This window comes from Larimichthys crocea, chromosome XIII, assembly GCF_000972845.2.
Source record: "Larimichthys crocea isolate SSNF chromosome XIII, L_crocea_2.0, whole genome shotgun sequence".
In the NCBI taxonomy this organism is placed as follows: Eukaryota; Metazoa; Chordata; class Actinopteri; family Sciaenidae; genus Larimichthys; species Larimichthys crocea.
The window spans coordinates 23,679,549-23,698,630 of NC_040023.1; the positions used below are offsets into that span (position 1 = coordinate 23,679,549).

A 19,082-nucleotide genomic window follows, 5' to 3' on the forward strand; every position below is an offset into this window, starting at 1 on the left:
TATTGGGGGTTAAACAGTTTCTTGGCTGGGCACTGGCAGCCTGACACCTTTACCTTCATGGCAAAGTTACTGTGCGATACAATGTGTGGTCTTTATATAAGGTAAACTAATCAGCTGCTAACAGTAGCTTCATAGTTACCGAACAGATGTGACAGTGGTATAGATCTGTCTCTTGCCAATAAGTGAATGTGTGTATTCCCTTAAATATCAAACTACTTCTTCAAAAGGACAGAAACTCTGTTCATTGGTAGGCAATAGAGCAACCATTCACCAACCTGTCCATAAAAAAACTTATTTCTCACTGTACACTTCGCTTTATGAGTGTTACACTACTTTGTACATTGGCACTGAGCTGAAAAATGTATGTGTGTATGTATGTAAGAATGTAGCATGATTGAAATTGGATGCATTTTAGTAAGACAGTCATTGAATGTATCTTCAGCCTGTAGCCTCATAGCAAGTCAGTTCCTACTTTTCCAGGCAACTACATATTCCTTTATTTATCCAACAGCTCGGGTAAAGCTGCTGTTTGGTAGTGTTCTTCAAAATTCAAATCAACGCAATGAATAACACACCTCCTACACTTCATCCCAGAGGTAACTGGCAGAGTGATTGATAAACTATCACAATTTCCGAGACTCTGGCACACAGTATAGTACACCTGCTGATCTTTGACCATCGTACCACTGTTAAATTTGGGTTAAAGCTTTAAGGTTTGAATAACAGACCAATAATTGTCTTAAAGATTTAGAGTTATACTGCTTTCTTTTGTTTCACGCTCATTAAAACCATAAAAAACCCATAAAGTCCAGCTGCGATGTATTCTTACACCACTAACCAAAAATGTGTCCTTAACTCATCTAGACTGGTTAACTGAGAACCTCATCTTAGTCAGCTCGGTTGGATGAGGTTCAAAAAAAGATGTAATTTTGTCTGCTGCCACTAGACGGGGTGAGAGATGGGGGGAGCCAAATGCCTGCCCATAATAACCACCAGACATGACTCATTCAGCGTGGAATACCACAGCAGCCACAGACAGGTCTCTGGCAGACAAGGAGAAGAAATCCGACCCTGCTGCAGAGTTTGTGAATGGGACAGGAATGAGCAAAACCAGGGTAAATTTAATAGAGCTCCAATATTTTTCAAAGATTTAGGAGTTTTAAAAATTCATCAAGTGTTTGGTTTGGCTTATTTATGAAAGTCAAGTGTCTAAGTGGCTAAACACTGTGTTTTATTGATAAGAAGAAACTCTGTCTTTCTCTCTTGCATTTTCTTTTCATTGCTATTATCTAATTCCCCCTTGGTTCTCTGATTCTCTTGGCAAAAGTTCAGCTCATCAAGTCTTCAAGTAGAACTCCTAAAAGACAGCACAGGAACAACACATCACCTTGTCAGATATGATTGTAGCTCTGATCATCGTCATTCTTGCCCAGACTTCCCCCGTGGAGAGCACCACTCAAATTGAAGACTAACACATGTTGGACAGTCGAATCATTATTTGCTTATGTGGAGTCCATCCAAGGCTGGAAGACCTAAAGAGCCAAGAGTCTAATCTGTGGGCATAAGGAGTAACATAGAAATAACATATTGTACAACTTAAAGAATGGCAGGGGAGCAAACTGTGAGCGGTCACATTACATGAAAACAGCAGGCAGGAAGTGTTTTGCAACAGCGGAAAATCTTCAGGTCCAGTCTGACCACCAGACGGTCACACTTCATCTGGCCTGGAGGCTGCGGTCAGTGGATGGATACCTTCCCTACCGTAAGGGTTGGATATGCTGTCATACATTTGTCTATTGCTCCCTCTCACCCTTTTTTCCATTCCGCTTCCTCTCTCTCTCACTCTCTCTCTCTCCTGACAAACCTAACACTTCTTTTTCCTTTACCTTTACCTTTTTGTTCTTTCTTCCTCCTTTTCCTCCGAACTTCCTCTGCTTCTCTTGCTTCATCTCCTGTCTGTCTTTTCCTACTTTCCTCCTTAGCAACCTTACCTCATTGTGTTTTTGTCTCTTTTTCCCCCCTCCTACCTTCCCCTTCAAACTTTCTCATTCTTCCCTCTCTCACCCTCTTTCTTTCTCTGTTTGTGGTCAGTCACACTTAATCTAGCTCCATCCATCTGTTTCTCTTCATTCGTTTAGTCTGCTCTGTTTTTGATTAAGATTACATCAGGCTTTGACCTATTAGTGTGCCGTGATCCTTTTGAAGTCATTCTGTGGTTACAGGTTAAGCTCAAAGCCCACCACTCCTCTTACTCAACATAATACAGACAGTATTTGGAGGGGGAAGGTTCTTAAAACTTTTCAGCCAGGGACCAAAATGACTTTTTTTTCCCTGGGATCCAGGATCATTAAATCATACGAGCGTTCTTGTCATGTGGAGACCCACTAGAGGAGGGCCTGCGACCCATTTTGGGTCCCAACCCATAATCCAACCTAGCAATCTGTGAACTGGAATATATTGTTCATTTAACCTCATATCCTGAGGATTTTGATTACATTTTGAAGGTAACTTTTCCAACCAGAGAATTTCTGTTCCCTATTAAGGGTTCTGTTTAAAGTTGAGTTCAGATTCTGCACTAAACATAATGCAGACCTCTTGAACAAAATCTTTTTAGAAGGCATGCTGATACCCTGGTTAATGCACATACCGTATAACCACAACATCCACAGTTTCATCTCCAGCTGAGGATTTATGTTGTCTGTCAGACCTCTCCAATAAAACTGAAAATCCCCCAAAAGATTTCTATTATTGAATCTTACCTACAACCCTAATACTCATTAAAACCACTAATTTCTGTTTGTTTTTATCTGAAGACCAACAAAAAGTCCTGCATATCCTCAAATCCAGCAGGGTATGAAGCGGATATACATCCATGTTTCAACATCAGCACTGACCCCTTCTGCCCCCCCCATCATATCTGACAGCTCATAAGTAAAATGTCAGCATTTATTTCCAGTTATAGATCGAGATATCATCTCTGAAACCAGTTAACTCTCCTTTCATTCTCTGACTTGGATGCCTTTGAATAGAGATTGACTGAAATGTTAAACTGTACATCATCATTACTCCTGGGTCAAAGCAGGGGTAAGTAGCCAATTGGCCAAGTCGTGACGCTAAACTGACATCTATTGGCCAAGTTGTGGCAGGGTAGGATGTTAAAGTCATTTAGACTCATCAGGCTAAGTGGACACAGTTGACTGAGAGGTCTCGAACCTCCCCTCGTCTGGTTGTGGGTAGTTTTCTGTGCCAACATTTCTCAATTAGAGCAGTGGATGAGAGGACATCTGGGAGCCCGGGCTATGTCTGTTTGACTTATGCATGTTAACAAACGCCAACAGGCACGAATTCATTTTACAAATGAACCATACATGTCTGTCTTTTTAACAACCAATCAATTATAGTGGTCAGAGTTTGCAACAATATTGTGACAATGTCAGAGTGAAGACTGACTCTTTTTTTTTTTTTTTTTACAGTGCAATAGATTTGATCACTGAATATTCTGGATACCTATTGATCAGAATTAATATGTGTTGTGTTGTGTGTCACAGCAGGTGTGTTTTCATCAAAACAAAGCTCTAAATAAACCAACCATATACCACCTGCTATTGCTTTCAAAAGGAATACACATTTTAGGAAATATATTTGCTTAAAGTTAGATGAACTCGTACAGTGACTCTCTGGAATTTTGTTGCCACCAGTCCAGTTAAGAAATGTTCCACTTATTATCATTATTGGGCCATTGTATGCCTTTATTATATAACACACAGAAAGGAGATGATGATTTTGGCTAGACCACTGTGGTCCCCCTTTGAATCAAAGCAGCACTTTTGCTGCACTGTGAGATCTCACATTTTACTGACTACAGGTTAATGACAGCAATTTAGATACAATTGTGGAAGTGGATCCTTGTGTCACAAGGATGTCACATTTCAAACAACACAAAGTAGGAAAGTGACTCATCACATGTTTGACCTTAAAACAGTTTCAGATGGAGAAAAAAGTGAAAATGGAAACATTTAGTTTAAAAGAACACATCTGAAGTTACTCTAAAAGCACACATATACTTCCTCTTCCTCTTCTTCCTCATTCTGCCCCACCACTCCTCCTCCCATCTCCTGCCACCCGATTCTGATCACCATGCATCTCTCGCCGCTCTAAGAAAATCACCTCCATCACCAGTCGGGTCGTAGGCGTCCTTTAAACCCTGCTCTGTTTGACTGACTGAGCTGAATGAAGATACTTTAAGGGGTGAGTGCCTCATATGTAAACATCTGGATGGTGTTTATCCTTATGAATATTTTCTTCACCTCTGTGTCTCGCTGCACCTTTCTCCTCCTCCGGTGACATTACAGAGCTTGTGTCAGCGGAGATGTTGGCAGGTGCGTTAGTTCTGGGCACCATCCTTACAGCTTTACCAGGTAAGAGAAAAACACAAAAACACACCAGAAATCATAGCTTTTTTTCATCATGAGGTGTAAAACTTGAACAACATTTTAGTAAATTCAGTAAATTCTTATTTTTTAAGGGGATGAAATTAACTGGTAGGCTCCTTAATTGTCAGATATGTGCATTGTGTTCCATATATATCATGAATATGTCACACATACTGTAAAACAACAGTTTAAAAATGAATGAGTGACTTATTGGATCCATTATGCACATAAGGTCCTGCAGCCAGGTGCCCTTGCCTTTACGCTCAGGTTATTTATAAGTATTGATTGCCTTTTGTGCAAGGTAGTCAGCCAGGCAGGCAGTTAGTAGCACAGGACGACACCACGGCTGCACATCAGAGCTCATTCTCACTGCTTCAGTTTTATGTGTCACTGTCTGAGCTGATCAGAGCTGTGGTTTGACAAGTTTTTCTCTGAGGAGCCACAATGAGGGAAAACTTTGACTTGTGGGTTGTATAAATTTACACTTCTTTTAGTCTTCAAGTATGTATTCCCCAAACCTTTGGTAGTCTGTTTTATATGGCAAGCAGTCTGAGGAGGTCTGTTGGCTTATTAATGATGTTTATTTGTTTGTAACCCTCAACTGATTCTTGATTTTAAAAAAAAGAAAATGACAAGAAATGGTGAAAAGTATGAAAAACAGCTTATAGATGCTCTTCATCTATCATCCTGTCTAGCTTTGCATACGTTTTCACCACAAATGTTTGTTTCTTGTGCAGATGAACTTGTTGCATAAGTGTTTTTAAATTGTCCTGCAGGTATCCAGAGCAGGTGGAGTGTGACATTTTCAAGGAGGGAGATCTGTGTGTGGGCAGGAACAACTGTCACTCTGCCCTGCCGTTATGACTACCCATCAGGTATCTATAAATCTGTAAATCTCATCAAATATCCAAGCTATTCAATGCTCTGGATGCTACATGTGTCCAAGTTTAAAGCAATGAAGATGAGCTCAAAAACATAAAGCCTTATAAGGCATAATTTCCTTCTTCTTCATCATCATCGATATACATGTTCGATACATGTTGTTTTAGTATGATTTTGAATTATATTATGAATGTTTAGTTTTACTCTAGTCTTTCTTTACCTTCATAGGTCATACTGTGAGGCGGGTCATGTGGTTCCGTGTGTCTGCAGACGGTCGCAGAGAGTTCACTCACCACACTGACCCGAACCAGATCAGCCTCTCGTACCGTGGACGTACACGGTAGGAGAAACACGCACTATGATTTTTTAAAGCTGACATGCTGTAAATGTGAAACAGTGCATAAAACTATATGACAAACGAATTGTGGGTTCCAGCTACATCGGTGGCAGCTATTCCAGCTGTTCGGTCCAGATTCGGGTTGTGAAACTGAGTGATGCAGGTGACTACCACTTCAGGTTTGAGACAGACCAACCACTGGGGAGATGGACCTCCCCTAACACCATCAGACTTGATGTAACAGGTAGGTTCATACAAACTAAAGCTGCTCTCATATTTCTGATATGATAAAGATGTATTGGGTCATAATAATCCTGCACTGGACTTAAGAATGTCTGTATGTATTTCAGACCTTCAGGTCCAGGTTCATCCAGCAAGACCTGCCAACATGTTTGGCTTTGGAGAGACTGTGTTTGTGGGCTGCCAGGCCAGAGGATGTGCTGCTCCAGGAAGGAGTCTCGCACTGTACAGGTGTGTTTAATGTACATCTTACAAACAGCGGTTCAGAGCACAGTGTAGTTAATTTAAAGAGAACACCATCTGCTAGCTACACTGTAGATATAATATGATGCTCCTCACACAGGAACGGACTGAACCTTGGCTCGCATGAGAAGTGGATGATAATCAACCGCTTTGACCAGCAGGATGCTGGAGCGTACACCTGTCGTCCAATCCCACCACAGAATGTCCAGTCACCATCACTCTCTCTGGCACAGGGACGTGAGTACAATGTGTTTTATTGTTTTAACACAGAAATACAAGTAGCTAAGGTATTTAACTGAGGTTTACCAGATACATACACACCTGCTGCTGGCCACACCATGTCCACTCCCTTTTTTACCTCCACATATAACTTTTTTTCTCTCTTGCCTCCTATCCAGACGGTCCTCACTCCACCTCCATATCAGTGTTACCAGTGGGAGAGGTGTCCGAGGGGGGTTCGGTCACTCTGACCTGCACTAGTGATGGAGCTCCACCTGTAGAGAGCTTTGCATGGTTCAAAGGTACAGGACAGCGTATGATGATACTTTATGTTCACTGAACACATTCATTGGCTGTGATGCATGAGCTAACTGAATGAGACAGTTAACGTACGTAGCAATAATCTGCTAGTATGTCTTTGTGGGTTCTCCAGACATGGACAGTGGCAGCATCCCAGACAGTTTTAGGCCTCATCTGCACCTGTCCCACCTCAAATACACAGACAGAGGAGAGTACTTCTGTGTCGCACGTAACTCGCTGGGAACAGACCGCTCCAAACCGCTTCTACTCAATGTCACTTGTAAGTTTGTTGAATGTGTTCATTGTTAGCACTGTATCTGTTAGCCCAACTTGAAACACTTGCACAGATTAAAACTACATGCGTATAGCAGAAGTTAATTCTGAGGGCAAAGAACCTTTATAACCCCACGCCAGATCTGTATTCATCTTTCTATTTTAGGTCCTGTTGTGTAAATCGGTCAAAGGTTAGTCTGGGTTACACTGATTAGGCAACACATTTGAATGTCTTGTCATAATGGAAATACTAAGTATCATGTGGATTCAGTAGGAAGTAATACAAAGTGTTAGTAAGAATAAGTTTCGAAATGCAGTCAGTCAACAGAAAATGAATCTGCAGCTATACTAGTATTCAGTTTGTTAAACATTGCACACACTGCCTACAGTTTTTTTTCTGACTCTGGTCCTGCTTTTCCCTCATACCTAAAAATCCAAGATCTGTAGATTGTATCTATAGGTCATATCCCCCTTTTTTATCTTGAGATTAGTTGACTTTATCATCCACACAGCACGTTTGGTAGAGACCAGCACTGCCTCCCATAAAATCCATATTCTATGAGAAGCTGTTCAAGTGGCATATGGTGTCTGTTTGCCTGTTTAGACTCTCCAAAGAACACGCGTGTGCTGGTGACTCCTCCAGGTGACATCAGGGAAGGATCATATGTAAACCTGAGCTGTGTCAGCCACGCCCACCCTCCTGCCAGCAGGTACGATGAAAACTTCTCCTCCAGGTTTATCAATCAAGTCTTTCTACCAAGTAATGCATGATGGTAATGCTAAACTCAATTTATGATGCTGTTTCTTTTCTTATAATGGTCCTTAGAGATGTTTTTGATGTATTTGTCCTCATTATCATCATAATTCTGGTCATTGTCACCTAAACATTCTCTTTTTTTCAAATCATAACCTTTTAAATTTAGACTTTAACTTTCTTCCAGTACTGGGCATCATGTAAAAACATTTAAATGATAAATATTCACCTATATACAATTCAGTATCACATAATCTAAGAACAAAGATTATATTTTTACAGATTGCCTAGTCATCACCATCATCATAATTATCATTATCATCATCTTCACCATCCTCTCTCCGGCAGGTATGCTTGGTATCGTATCCTAGGAGACCAGGTGTTGGCTAAAGGAACCATCCAGAACCTGACTTTCCCTGTAGTGCGTGCTCACCATGCTGGCCAGTACTACTGTACAGCATGGAACCGGTTAGGATACCAAACCTCCCTTGTTACCACCCTCTCTATACTTTGTAAGTAGTGGGTGGGTGTGTGGTTTGTGTGTCTGTGACATTTTTTAAATTTTTTTATCAGGGCTTGGCTTGACTGTTTGTTATAAATACTAATATGTATCTGAGGACAAGCTACTCAGTGACAGTCCTCTCCTCTCCAGCCATTTCTACTATAACGTTAATACAAACTGTGTATTGGTATCAATGCATAATGTGACCATAGTATTTCCCTACTCATTAGGTGATGTACGGTGTCTCCATACTCTAACCTTCTTCATACTTCAGTTTCAAATTGTGATATAAAATTTAACATAATTTGCATGACAAAACCTCTCTTAACCGTGTGTATCTTCTTCCCTGCAGACCCTCCTAAGAACACCTCAGTTCTGGCTCGTCCCTCCAGTGTGGTAGATGCTGGTCGACCTTTGACCTTAACCTGCAGCAGTCAGGCCAACCCAGCAGTGGACAACTTTACATGGCACCGATTAACTCTGGACGGGGGCTCTGTACAATGTTAGCATCCTAAAAATGTGGTTCCACTCAAGGTTAACATTACAAAATCATCAATACCTAACTCTATAACCTGTGGTAAATGTTTGTAGTCGGTGAGGTGTCGTGCTCTCTGGACTATCTGACACTCTCACTGAAACAGTAAGAGCATGTTGTCCCTCTCTGTGCAGCGTGGGGCACCAAGTCGGGTCCTGTCTTCACCTTCTCAGAGGTCGGTCCTGGAGAGAGCGGTCAGTATTACTGTGAGGCCAGGAATCGAATCGGAGTCCACAGCTCTCCTGTCCTCACCGTACGAGTCAGAGGTACATGATGATTCATGCATGGACACTTCTTTTTGACACTGCTGTCAAACAAAACGGAAAGCCCCACCATGAGGGTCATGTTTATGGTTTTTTACAGGATATCTCAAAGGTTATCACATTTGTTACACACATTGTGAGCATGTTGTTTTTAGCATTTAGCTCAAATTGTGCTCATATACAACCTCACAAGGCCACTACCAAGCTACACTCTTATATACCAACTGAACACATGATGAAGTAGTTATATGTAGTAGTTATATCAGTTGGCAGTAGAAAGAAGAGCTATTTCTGTGAAAATGTAATAGATTACTTAACAAGTGCAAGTTTTGACCCTTGCCAGAGAATGAAGAGGCTTCACACTGAGAGCTCTTTAACATTACAGCAACCTTTGAGACAAAAAGTGCTACAATGGAATTTTTATGTGGTGATTTTCATGACTTGTGAAGGTGTCCGCGTTACATTCACACTCAGTCTGAAAGCCCTTAGTGGTTCATCTCTGCTGACAACTGTTCCCCAACACTCTCCTGCCTTTACTGTAGCGGGTTGCACCCTGACTCCCCTCTTTTTTCGGAGTCATTGTGCATTGTCACTTATAAAGGTGTAATGGAAGAGATGAGGTGACACTGATAAGCTTAGTGAAACACCATCGCACCATTTTTACATCTATGTTTCTGATTATCTCAGACAATGACCAAAGTGTCTTTCTGAGATTACAGCTCAGGGGACATTTGGATGTGTGTTTGAAATGATGAGTGATTAAACCTCCCCTGTCGGTATCACAGCATGAGGCCCTATTCTTCGTTGTGTATGGTCTCAAGGTTTCTGACTGTTTTTCTATGAGTCATGGTGAGTCATGTAAAGCCCTCTCGCTATGAGAGAGGAAGGGGTGATGAGGTGTTGTGGAAAACTACTATTTGAGTCTAGACAGCTGAAAGAGTGGAGCTAGGTTTGGACTTCAGAACTGGAAACACAAGTTTTAAGTCTAGACGCCTGCAAGATGATGCACAGCTCTTTCCCCAGTGCCTCACTTTCTCTTTTTCTATTTTTGTCTGTTGTTCTTTTTTAGTTTGCCTCACTTCTATTTTTATTCACCACACGTTAACCCTTAGTATTCTCTTATTTCTTCCTCTTTCTAGTGAAGCTGATAGCCTTTATTGTCCTCCCTCTGGCAGGTCGTCTTAAGGTCATTGCCTTGGCCTCAGCAGTAGGCGTGTCTGCTGGACTCATCACTCTCACAGTGGCCATTATGATCAGGTGACACACTGTTATTTACTCACTGCTGGATTAACTATTTCAGGAATATCCCAACACTGTATGCAATTCTACAAGTTTGCATGTTTGCATGTTCTCCCTTTGTCTGCATGGGTTCTCTTCAGGTACTCTGGCGTCCTCACACACCCCTCTACATGACTCTAAATTCCCCATAGGTGTGAATGCTTGTTTGTCTCTATGTATCAGCCCTGTGATGAACTTGCAACATGTCCAGGGTGTACCCACTACCCACCTCTTGCCCAGTGTCAGCTGGGATTGTCTCGACCCTGATAAGGATAAGTGGTCATGGAAAATGGATGGATAGTTTATGCAATAATTGTGTGTCCATCCGAGCTTATTTTAGTGTTTAACATGCATTTATGCAACCCATTTTATGGATGTTCGCATGAGGTTTATCTTCAAACACCTGGTTTCATACATTATTTTTGTATTAGGAGTCATAACACGGTTATGATGTGATAATATTGTCCCTGTGTCATTATAGTAAGAACATGCACAGAGTAGACATGGAGTCAGGAGAAGCAGCAAACAAGGTACAGTATTTATTGATCTAAAATGTTTGAATTGTTTTATAATGACACAAGATCTTCAGTTTTTGTTCGACCAGCCAATTCAGAAACATGCTTTTAAATGATGTAATATCCCAGAGTCAGGATAGTTTCAATAATGTGACATTGCAGTTTTCTCTCAGTTTTACTCTTTCCCTTGTCTGTGTCTCTGTGTGTGTGTGACCCCAGCGTCCGTCAGTGACAGCTGACACCATGTTCTATGAGTCAGCCCAACAGACCTTTCCAGTCAGAAAGGGCAAGATGTCCGACATACCGGTACACAACTCAGTACACAATTTGAGAGACTTAAATAACTCTGGAAAGGAACGACAAAATGTTACAAATGATCTGTATTTCTGATGTACAGTATGTCTGTGTCGCTCACAGGAAGAGCCAGAGGAGTTAAGTGACAGCTCCCACCCCGCCATCGTCCCTCTGAAGGATGCTCCACCAATCACAGAAGCTGAAAGTCACAGCCCTGCCCGCAACTACATCACTGTGCACTACTCCAAATTATCCAGGTAAACACCATCTTTCTTCATCTCTGTCCCTTCCTTGTCTGAACTTCATCCGTCTTTCTGTCTTTTTCACTTCCCGTCTCTCTCCTTCTTTGCCCGTCTGACATCTTCTGTCTCCCATCATCACCATCTGTCTCCCCACAGAGCTGCTGACCACAACAGCAATCTACTGTTTCATGTCTTGTATGCCACAGATTTTATTTTACAGCTGCAACGGCCCTCTTCATTTTTTCTTTATCTTCCCGTCATCACCTTCTCTGCACTTTCCACTTCTTGTCTTTTCCTCTGTCTTTACACTCTTTGGTCTGTGATATCCAACACTTTCTCCTGTTTATGAGTGGACAATAAATTTCTCATCCCAGTTTTTGGATCTTAAAAACATTTACATGCTTCTGGAGTGAAACAAAAAAAAAATGCTTGCTGTTTTTTTTTATTTTTTATGATTTAATCTGATGTCCAGATGTCCAGATCAACTCATATGGTTTCTGTTTGTTGTTGATGTTGGTTCAGTGGGGACCAGGTGCAGGTCCACAACCTGCCACTTGGCGGTGATAAAAAGCCGAAGGATTCCTCCAAAGTTGTTTACACGTTACTGCAACAACCTCACAACTAAAAAGAGAAATCAGACCACAGAGGTACAGTTATATCCAGTTTTGTTTTTGCTGTTTTGTGTATTTAAAATTACATTGCATTTAAAAGTACACAGGGATGTGTCAGTGCTTTGATTAACCCACATACAGAAGGACAAAATACTTTTAATTTATTTATTATTTTTACAATAATAAAGAACCCCTGCATGTTTATTTTCATAATACATCAAGTTTGAAAAATTTCAGTGGCACAACAACCAAAACCATGAAGGAATAAATACCCAAAATACTAACAACAGTAACAATGATGATTGTAAATGATAATTAAATGATTATGATCAAATTGTGTAATGTAATAATTTGCATTGATCTGTGTTCTGTTCAGTTTACTCAGATTTCTGCTCCTGTTATTCTCAGCTGAACAACACATCAGCCTTCCTCGTGTGAACCAGTCGCTTTACATCCATTCACCCAGAGAGGATTGTGGGACAGGAAATGACTCCTTGTGGACTCTGACGATGCCTTATGCTTTTCTGGGTCAGACATGTTGTGATGGATTCTCCACAGTTCATCAGACCATGAGGACAACATGTGGTCCCGGTCCTCACTGGGAGTCCAGCTCTTAAACTGAGTTGCATGTCTTTCTTTTTTGTTTTCTTACCATGTGTGCTGCCTGAGGAAGTAGAAATGCTTCAAAACAAAAAAGTTTAAAAAAAAGTAACGTTCATGCTGTTGGTTGCTTGCGTTCATATTCACAGTACAGACTATATCCGCTGCTGCTTTTTAGTTGATAGTTGACACTGAAGTTCCTAACCAGGTAAATATAGAAGACACAGTATTCCTGGTTGCTACAGCATTATTTGAAGCGTGTTCATCATTTGTATTCACACATAGTTGTCTCTAATACACATGACATACTAGTAGAAAAAACTTTTGACATCAATAAAGCATATGCAATATTTGCCACATATGAATTTCCATAAACTTAAATTGTTAACAGGCTTATTTTGATTGCTGATCCTCCAACATTTATTCAATTGATAAAGCTTGCTTCCATGAAATCAATAAGCAATAATGTAGATATACATGTTGTGGTTTGCTACATTAAAGAAAAATAAAACAATTACAATGGAACAAATGGTACGTTGAATGTATGGTGGATTTTCTCCAGCTCACAAACATTTACACAGTGTAACCAGTGTCACCAGAAATATGATTTAGGGGAGCCAGTCCATGTTTTTAAAAATAATAATAATAATAATATTAATTTCTGGGGTGTCAAATAGCTCAGTTGGTAAAGCATCGGCCCCATGTACGAAGTCTCAGCAGTGGCCTAGGGTTAGAATCCGACTTGCGGCCCTTTGCTGCATGTCATTCTCCATCTCTCTCTCCCCACACTCCTGTCACTCTTCAGCTGTCTCTATCAAAAATAAAGCTTGGAAAAAGGACCCCAAAAAATATCTTTAAAAAAAAAAGATGTTCTCTCAAATAACTTCAGACATGTTGAAAAGCAGTCAGTGGAATCATGCTACATTAACTCAATAGCTACGTTCATTTCAGTAAACATTACCGTATTGCAGTGAGTCTGTTTTGGTATGCTGATAGTTTGGTTGTTTAGCATGTTAACACAAATGGTGTCAATAACAAAAGAAAGAAGAGACATTCTTCATTCTTATTTTCTTTTCAATCCATAGCACAATACTGATCTGTCAGATATATAAATGTTTTTTCATCTTTTTCTTTTATTCTTTTTGTTTGTCTTCTCTCTTTCTTATTGTTGAAAAGTTATTTGTAATGACAACAAATCTAAGTTACTCTCCTGTAAGTATTAATATGTGTAATCTGGTGCTACAAATGTAAGGACAGCAGAGTTTACTTCCACCTTTGAGAATTTCCACAGTGACACTGATCAGCTCAAGAGGCTGTTGCTACATTGGTGGCATGTTGTCCATCTTTACCACCTCTTACAAAATGTGAGGAAATTAAACATCGCAGAAACATTTTGGCAGTTTTGAAATGACCAGCTTGCATTAGGGCTACAGACCAGCAGGTTAAAACTGAAAATGAATGAATGACTTCACAAATTCTACATTTCGTCACAACCTTATATCTTAGATACTATCACACATGACAATAAAAAAATTACATTTTATTCTGAAATGTTCCTATCTAACACTGTGTTGCAGAGGACATGTTTGGTGCAATAAATGCCTACTTGCGACATTTCCTCCTGTGATGTGTAGAAATATTTCGGAAATTTAACATAAAGTTGTGACAACAACAATAAAAAAAACAACAAGTGTAGTCATAATAATTCATGATGTTATAATAAGCCATTTGGACCCACAGTTTTAATCAATCTTTTCTCTCTCTCTCTCTCTCTCTCTCTCTCTCTCTCTCTCTCTCTCTCTCTCAGTTTTAGTCACCTTATATCAGGTAGTGGTGAAACATGAATAAGACAGTGACTGAAGTGGGACAGTTTGTTTCCTCTCATCCAAAGCAAGTCTATGGCTCATGGGCACCAACACACATCATTAACTTCAGTTAGAAGTGCAGGGGTTTCACGCATAGCTGTATTTGTCTCCAGTTTCTTAAATGGTTCAGCAACACCACCCTGTGGACAAGGATATATCATGTTGGCAACAAGAAACCAGATTTTTTCTAACATGTTGCTTAGAGAAAGCTTTATTGTACCTCAATGAAAATATATGGAATATTTCACCTATCTATATTTAGCCTGTAATGAGTCCTTACTTCACATGACAGAGGATGAAAACATCTATCCATTGAGTTGAGTATTGTGATCACTGCACTCAGTTTCTTTGTACCATCAACACATTGGTTTGACTGGCAGTGACACATGCCAGCACAAAACATTTCAACATGTCCCACAGACATGTTAAAATCCCCTGGTGGGACAAATTGAAATCAAATTGTCTTGACTGTATTGTATTGACTCTCCAGTGGATTTCCATCCTCATCTTGTGCAAATGCTGGTTTGCATGACAGAGGCTGAGGATATAGGTACTTACTGGACTGTGCTGTACAGCTCTCTTAATCTATGGCAATATAATAAGAGGAAGCATGGAGGAGACATCCCTCCCACTTCTGCTTTTCACTCAACAAAACGACATCCGGGGCTGTACAAAGAAATAATTCATCTTGCATAAGTTGGTGAGTTGGTACAACTAATTTAAAGACATAATGTCTTTCAGTGTGTTTATTTTTTGACATTGTTCTCAGTGCTCTGCTGCACAGACTCTATACTAACATGCGTGCTGTGCTGTGACGTTGCAGGTTGATTTTTAAACATGAAAAGTTTGATTTGGATTATTCTGGTAACAACTCCAGGTAAGAAAATTACATACTTTTATGACAAAGTGTAATCAAATAATGTAACTGTAATGTAACTTCTGCTAATTATTAAATACAATTTTATATATTTCATACAGTCTATGTTTTTGTAAGTTATTTACCAAATCCTGTGAGGATGTTTAAATGAATGTATGAAATCTTTTTTTCTATTTTTGCCCAAAGGTGTCTGGAGTGGAAACTGGGGGGTGACCTTAAAAAATCAGTGTGCTTTGAAAGGGACATCAGTAGTTATAAGCTGCATGTATGACTACCCTGACTATCATACTGTCCGTTCGGTTGGTTGGTATAAAGCACAGTATTTAAATAGCATGTGGCAGTTGGTTCCCTTGTCAAACCTCCCTTCTACCCGACATCGCTTTAAATATGTGGGCAACAAGCAGAATGACTGTGGTCTGCGGATCAATAATGTACAACACACTGATGAAGGAGCTTACTTCTTTCATTTTAAGACACAATACAACCAGTGGACAAGTAAAACATATGCTCAATTGTTCGTAAAAGGTAATGATAAAATAATAGAAAATTTCTCATTTCATAAATTTCTTGTGTATCAAGTATGTTTTAGTAAAGTTAATGTTTCTGTTTCTGAATCAGAGTTGACCACTGTCGTACAGCCGAGCACTGTGACAGAAGGAGGAAATGTCAGTCTGACCTGTGTGTCAGGCTGTTCAACACCTGTAAATGTTGTCTGGTTCAGAGATGAACAAGCTGTAAGAAATACAGTCTTCCAGGCCAGGAGAGAGGATGCTGGGAGGTACTCTTGTGCCATGCTGGGACAACAGACTGTCAGATCTAAATCTGTGGCTCTGAATGTTCAATGTAAGCCAACTTATGCAATTTTCTTGTGTGACAATAAAACCTGAACACCTCTGAACTGAAGTGAAAAAGAAAACACAATATATTAAAATACTTTGATATTCTGACTGTGAGATGAATGATGACATAAGAAAATGACTAGAAATATCTCTAATCAACACACACACACACACTCTCTCTTTAATCTGATCTTTCCGAACACTAAACTCCACTTTCCATTGTGATTCACTGTCTGACTGAACTCTGTGCTAAACATTTGAATCTTCTCTCAAACAGATGCTCCTGCGAAAGTAAAGTTGTCAGTGAGTCCATCAGGAGAGGCTGTCAAAGGAACTTCAGTGACTTTCAACTGCAGTAGTGATGCCAACCCACCTGTGACACAAAGTGGATACAGCTTGTATAAAGATGGACACTTTATCAGTTCAGGACAGAAGCACACCATCTCTGACATCCAGCCCAGCCACAGTGGACTGTACTACTGTCAGGCCGGGAATAATATCAGCAGGAGGGGCATCAACTTCATTAACTCTACTGAGATTCACCTTAATGTCCAGTGTAAGTTTATTGACAAGTCTCATTTCAAGTGTAGGTGATGATTTGTTACAGAAACTGTGACCCCTCAGATTTATCTCATGAGGGACCACAGGTTAGCAACCTCTGCTCTAGTAGATTATCTTTTGATATAGCAGTAGTATTTTGAGAACACTTTATTTATTGAGAATAAAACTGATGACATACTAACATTACTGTTTTTAGACAATCCAGTCAACATCTCTATCTCAATGAACCCACTGCATGTTGTTGGGGGCCGCAGTGTGAATCTGACCTGCAGCAGCACCGCTAACCCTCCAGCAAACTACACCTGGTACAAGAGGACAGATTCTCTCAGCGGAGGGGACATCCAGGTGGGCTCAGGACAGGTGCTGTCTATTCCATCTGTGGAGCAGTCCCATACTGGACTGTACCTCTGCCAGGCCACGAACCAACTGGGGGGAAACAATTCAACTGAGCTGCTGCTAGAGATGATGAAAGGATGGAAGGAGGAACATGGTTTGTGTAACTTTACTGTCAGTTAAACTACTAGAAAAGCATAGTCATGACTTGTTTACTACTTTATCTACTTTGTTCATGTAGAAAACTGAATATTTCATCTTTATTTTGTATTTTAAGTGGCACAAATACTTCCAATCTACCAACAGTACTCCAACAATACAATGTGTTTGTCATCAGGCATCCAGTTCCTCCCAGTAATAGCTGGAATCGGAGTCTTTCTTTTCGTGGCACTTGTGTTAGCAGTTGTTTTGTTCTGGTGAGTCAATGAATGATGTTGAAAGTGTGACTGAATGACCATAATGTCCCTTTTTACTTACTTACATTAACTACTCACGTACGTTTTTGAATTGCATCTGTATTTTCACATGTTGTGTAACGTTTTGCTGTGTTGTGTAGTTTTGGTGTTAACATGCGTCATTTTCATTTCCATCCAGTGGCCACTTTTAACCATGTACTCATGGCAGTGGTTCAGACGTATTAATATGTTGATGGATATTATAGATATGCAGAAATCCATATATTCTGTAGAAGTACTACTTATTTAGTTATGATGGGTTAAGAAATTATTTCTTCTACTCTAATTGTTTTCTACAGCTAATCTCTAACATACTGAAAAAAATGATGGTCAGCGAAAATCCCAATGTGTGTGTTTCCCAGTATTGCATTACAAGTAGTCTAAAATGTGTTGATGTCAAAGATTGAGCAACAATGTTCTTCTTTGAAAGATTTTTTTTTATCTCGGTAGGAGGAAACGCAGAGCCCATGCAGAGAGAAAAGTGAGTACTTCCAGCTATCGAATTATAGGAAGTTCCCCTAAACAAGTCCCAGAAAAAGTAAAATATCTCATACTGGTTTTTGCTTTTCTAAATTTCTAACCTTAACTTTTCTTTGTAAAACCAAAACAGAAATTTTAGTGAAGTCAAAGCACAAGCTTACAAGTTCCCAGTGCCATGTACAGAAAAAAGAAAAAGAAAACCTGATTTGTCCTTTGTTGTGTCGCCTCCAGCAGCCTCACATCGGGCTCAGTGGGAGAGGCTCAAGCTCTTCAGGCACTGAAGATCAACCCAACACTGTTTATGCCAACATCCACGCACTGCCATCCTCTCTTCCAGCTGTTACTGACATCTCTCCTCATGCACAGAAGAGTTCACACCCTGAATATGATGTAAGTACGGTGCACATACATCACCACTCACAACAATGAAATGACTGCAGAGTTTGAATAAATGTATTCTTCTCCCCTCAGGCCCCCACAGCTCACGAAGATGAGGTGACCTACTCGACAGTGACCATCACACCCAAAAAGCCCAGTCGCTCACGTCACATAAACAGTAGAGCCCTACAGGACCCCCAGTAAGTTCACTGTCCAAAAGTTGACCATATCATATCACTATACTGTCTGTGCACTTTATTACTCAGTCAGGTCATGTGTGTAACCTTTTAGTCGTCATGACTGAATAGTCTTAGTCTGCTGTAGACATGTTACAATCTCAGAAGATGTGTTTGGACATTCATATCTCACTTTTCACATCTCAGTGAAATAATCTGAGATCAGTCCAGTTTTAAAGGAATTACATCTGAAGGAGGAACGATAGAGGATGCTGACACTGACAAAAATACTATATTTTTCACTTCAGGTCCAAATCAGGAGAGAATGACGAGTTTGTGATCTACGCTACAGTGGCCAAATCCAGCTGAGTGTGAAGGAAACCTTTCACTCCTTTTGAGTGCAGTTTTATCATCATCAACATCATCATAGAGAAAGTAACAGCATGCTAGTTAAAGTAGTTATGAAAAGTTCAATGTTCAGTTTCTCAGGAGGGTTGAATTTAGATCTTTCAACAGGTGCAATATTCTTAAAAACAATTGTTTAAAATGTTGTTTTTTTTGTTATTCTTATTTATTATATTAATTATAATAATAATT

At 40.1% G+C, this 19,082-nt stretch overlaps 2 protein-coding genes across 6 annotated transcripts; both read left to right on the plus strand.

Moving 5' to 3' along the window:
- Positions 1–1,025: 1,025 nt before the first annotated feature.
- LOC109137963 (B-cell receptor CD22) lies at positions 1,026–13,311 on the plus strand. 3 transcript variants are annotated; one of them, XM_027286157.1, is made up of 20 exons: positions 1,026–1,115; positions 4,160–4,248; positions 4,353–4,418; positions 5,210–5,308; positions 5,544–5,655; positions 5,751–5,896; positions 6,003–6,123; positions 6,236–6,372; positions 6,534–6,656; positions 6,788–6,934; positions 7,532–7,637; positions 8,030–8,193; positions 8,536–8,685; positions 8,853–8,984; positions 10,157–10,238; positions 10,741–10,789; positions 10,994–11,080; positions 11,192–11,325; positions 11,833–11,957; positions 12,330–13,310. In XM_027286157.1, exons 3-19 carry the CDS (start codon positions 4,370–4,372, stop codon positions 11,933–11,935), a joined length of 1,941 nt encoding a protein of 646 aa, XP_027141958.1. In that variant the 5' UTR covers positions 1,026–1,115; positions 4,160–4,248; positions 4,353–4,369; the 3' UTR covers positions 11,936–11,957; positions 12,330–13,310. The 3 variants fall into 3 exon arrangements, with proteins under 3 accessions (XP_027141958.1, XP_019112358.1, XP_019112357.1); XM_019256813.2 differs by lacking the exon at positions 1,026–1,115 and having other exon boundaries at positions 3,989–4,248; positions 12,298–13,311; XM_019256812.2 differs by lacking the exon at positions 1,026–1,115 and having other exon boundaries at positions 3,990–4,248.
- Positions 13,312–15,022: 1,711 nt separating this feature from the next.
- On the plus strand, positions 15,023–19,076 carry LOC104928116 (B-cell receptor CD22-like). Of its 3 annotated transcripts, XM_027286045.1 has the most exons (11): positions 15,023–15,086; positions 15,210–15,263; positions 15,450–15,788; positions 15,882–16,106; positions 16,380–16,658; positions 16,860–17,153; positions 17,334–17,412; positions 17,902–17,932; positions 18,163–18,321; positions 18,403–18,509; positions 18,794–19,076. In XM_027286045.1, exons 2-11 carry the CDS (start codon positions 15,224–15,226, stop codon positions 18,852–18,854), a joined length of 1,614 nt encoding a protein of 537 aa, XP_027141846.1. In that variant the 5' UTR covers positions 15,023–15,086; positions 15,210–15,223; the 3' UTR covers positions 18,855–19,076. The 3 variants fall into 3 exon arrangements, with proteins under 3 accessions (XP_027141846.1, XP_019112342.2, XP_019112341.2); XM_019256797.2 differs by lacking the exon at positions 15,023–15,086 and having other exon boundaries at positions 15,101–15,263; positions 18,166–18,321; XM_019256796.2 differs by lacking the exon at positions 15,023–15,086 and having other exon boundaries at positions 15,102–15,263.
- Positions 19,077–19,082: the final 6 nt, after the last annotated feature.

What these genes read in the sequence shown, in the direction of transcription:
- LOC104928116 (XM_027286045.1), top strand. Translation starts at nt 15,224, where the DNA reads ATGAAAAGTTTGATTTGGATTATTCTGGTAACAACTCCAG. An exon ending in TATTCTGGTAACAACTCCAG is followed by an intron (nt 15,264 to 15,449) that starts GTAAGAAAATTA and finishes TTTTGCCCAAAG; the next exon opens with GTGTCTGGAGTGGAAACTGG. An exon ending in AGGATGGAAGGAGGAACATG is followed by an intron (nt 17,154 to 17,333) that starts GTTTGTGTAACT and finishes GTTTGTCATCAG; the next exon opens with GCATCCAGTTCCTCCCAGTA.
- LOC109137963 (XM_027286157.1), top strand. Translation starts at nt 4,370, where the DNA reads ATGTTGGCAGGTGCGTTAGTTCTGGGCACCATCCTTACAGCTTTACCA. An exon ending in CATCAGACTTGATGTAACAG is followed by an intron (nt 5,897 to 6,002) that starts GTAGGTTCATAC and finishes TATGTATTTCAG; the next exon opens with ACCTTCAGGTCCAGGTTCAT. An exon ending in CAGGAGAAGCAGCAAACAAG is followed by an intron (nt 10,790 to 10,993) that starts GTACAGTATTTA and finishes GTGTGACCCCAG; the next exon opens with CGTCCGTCAGTGACAGCTGA.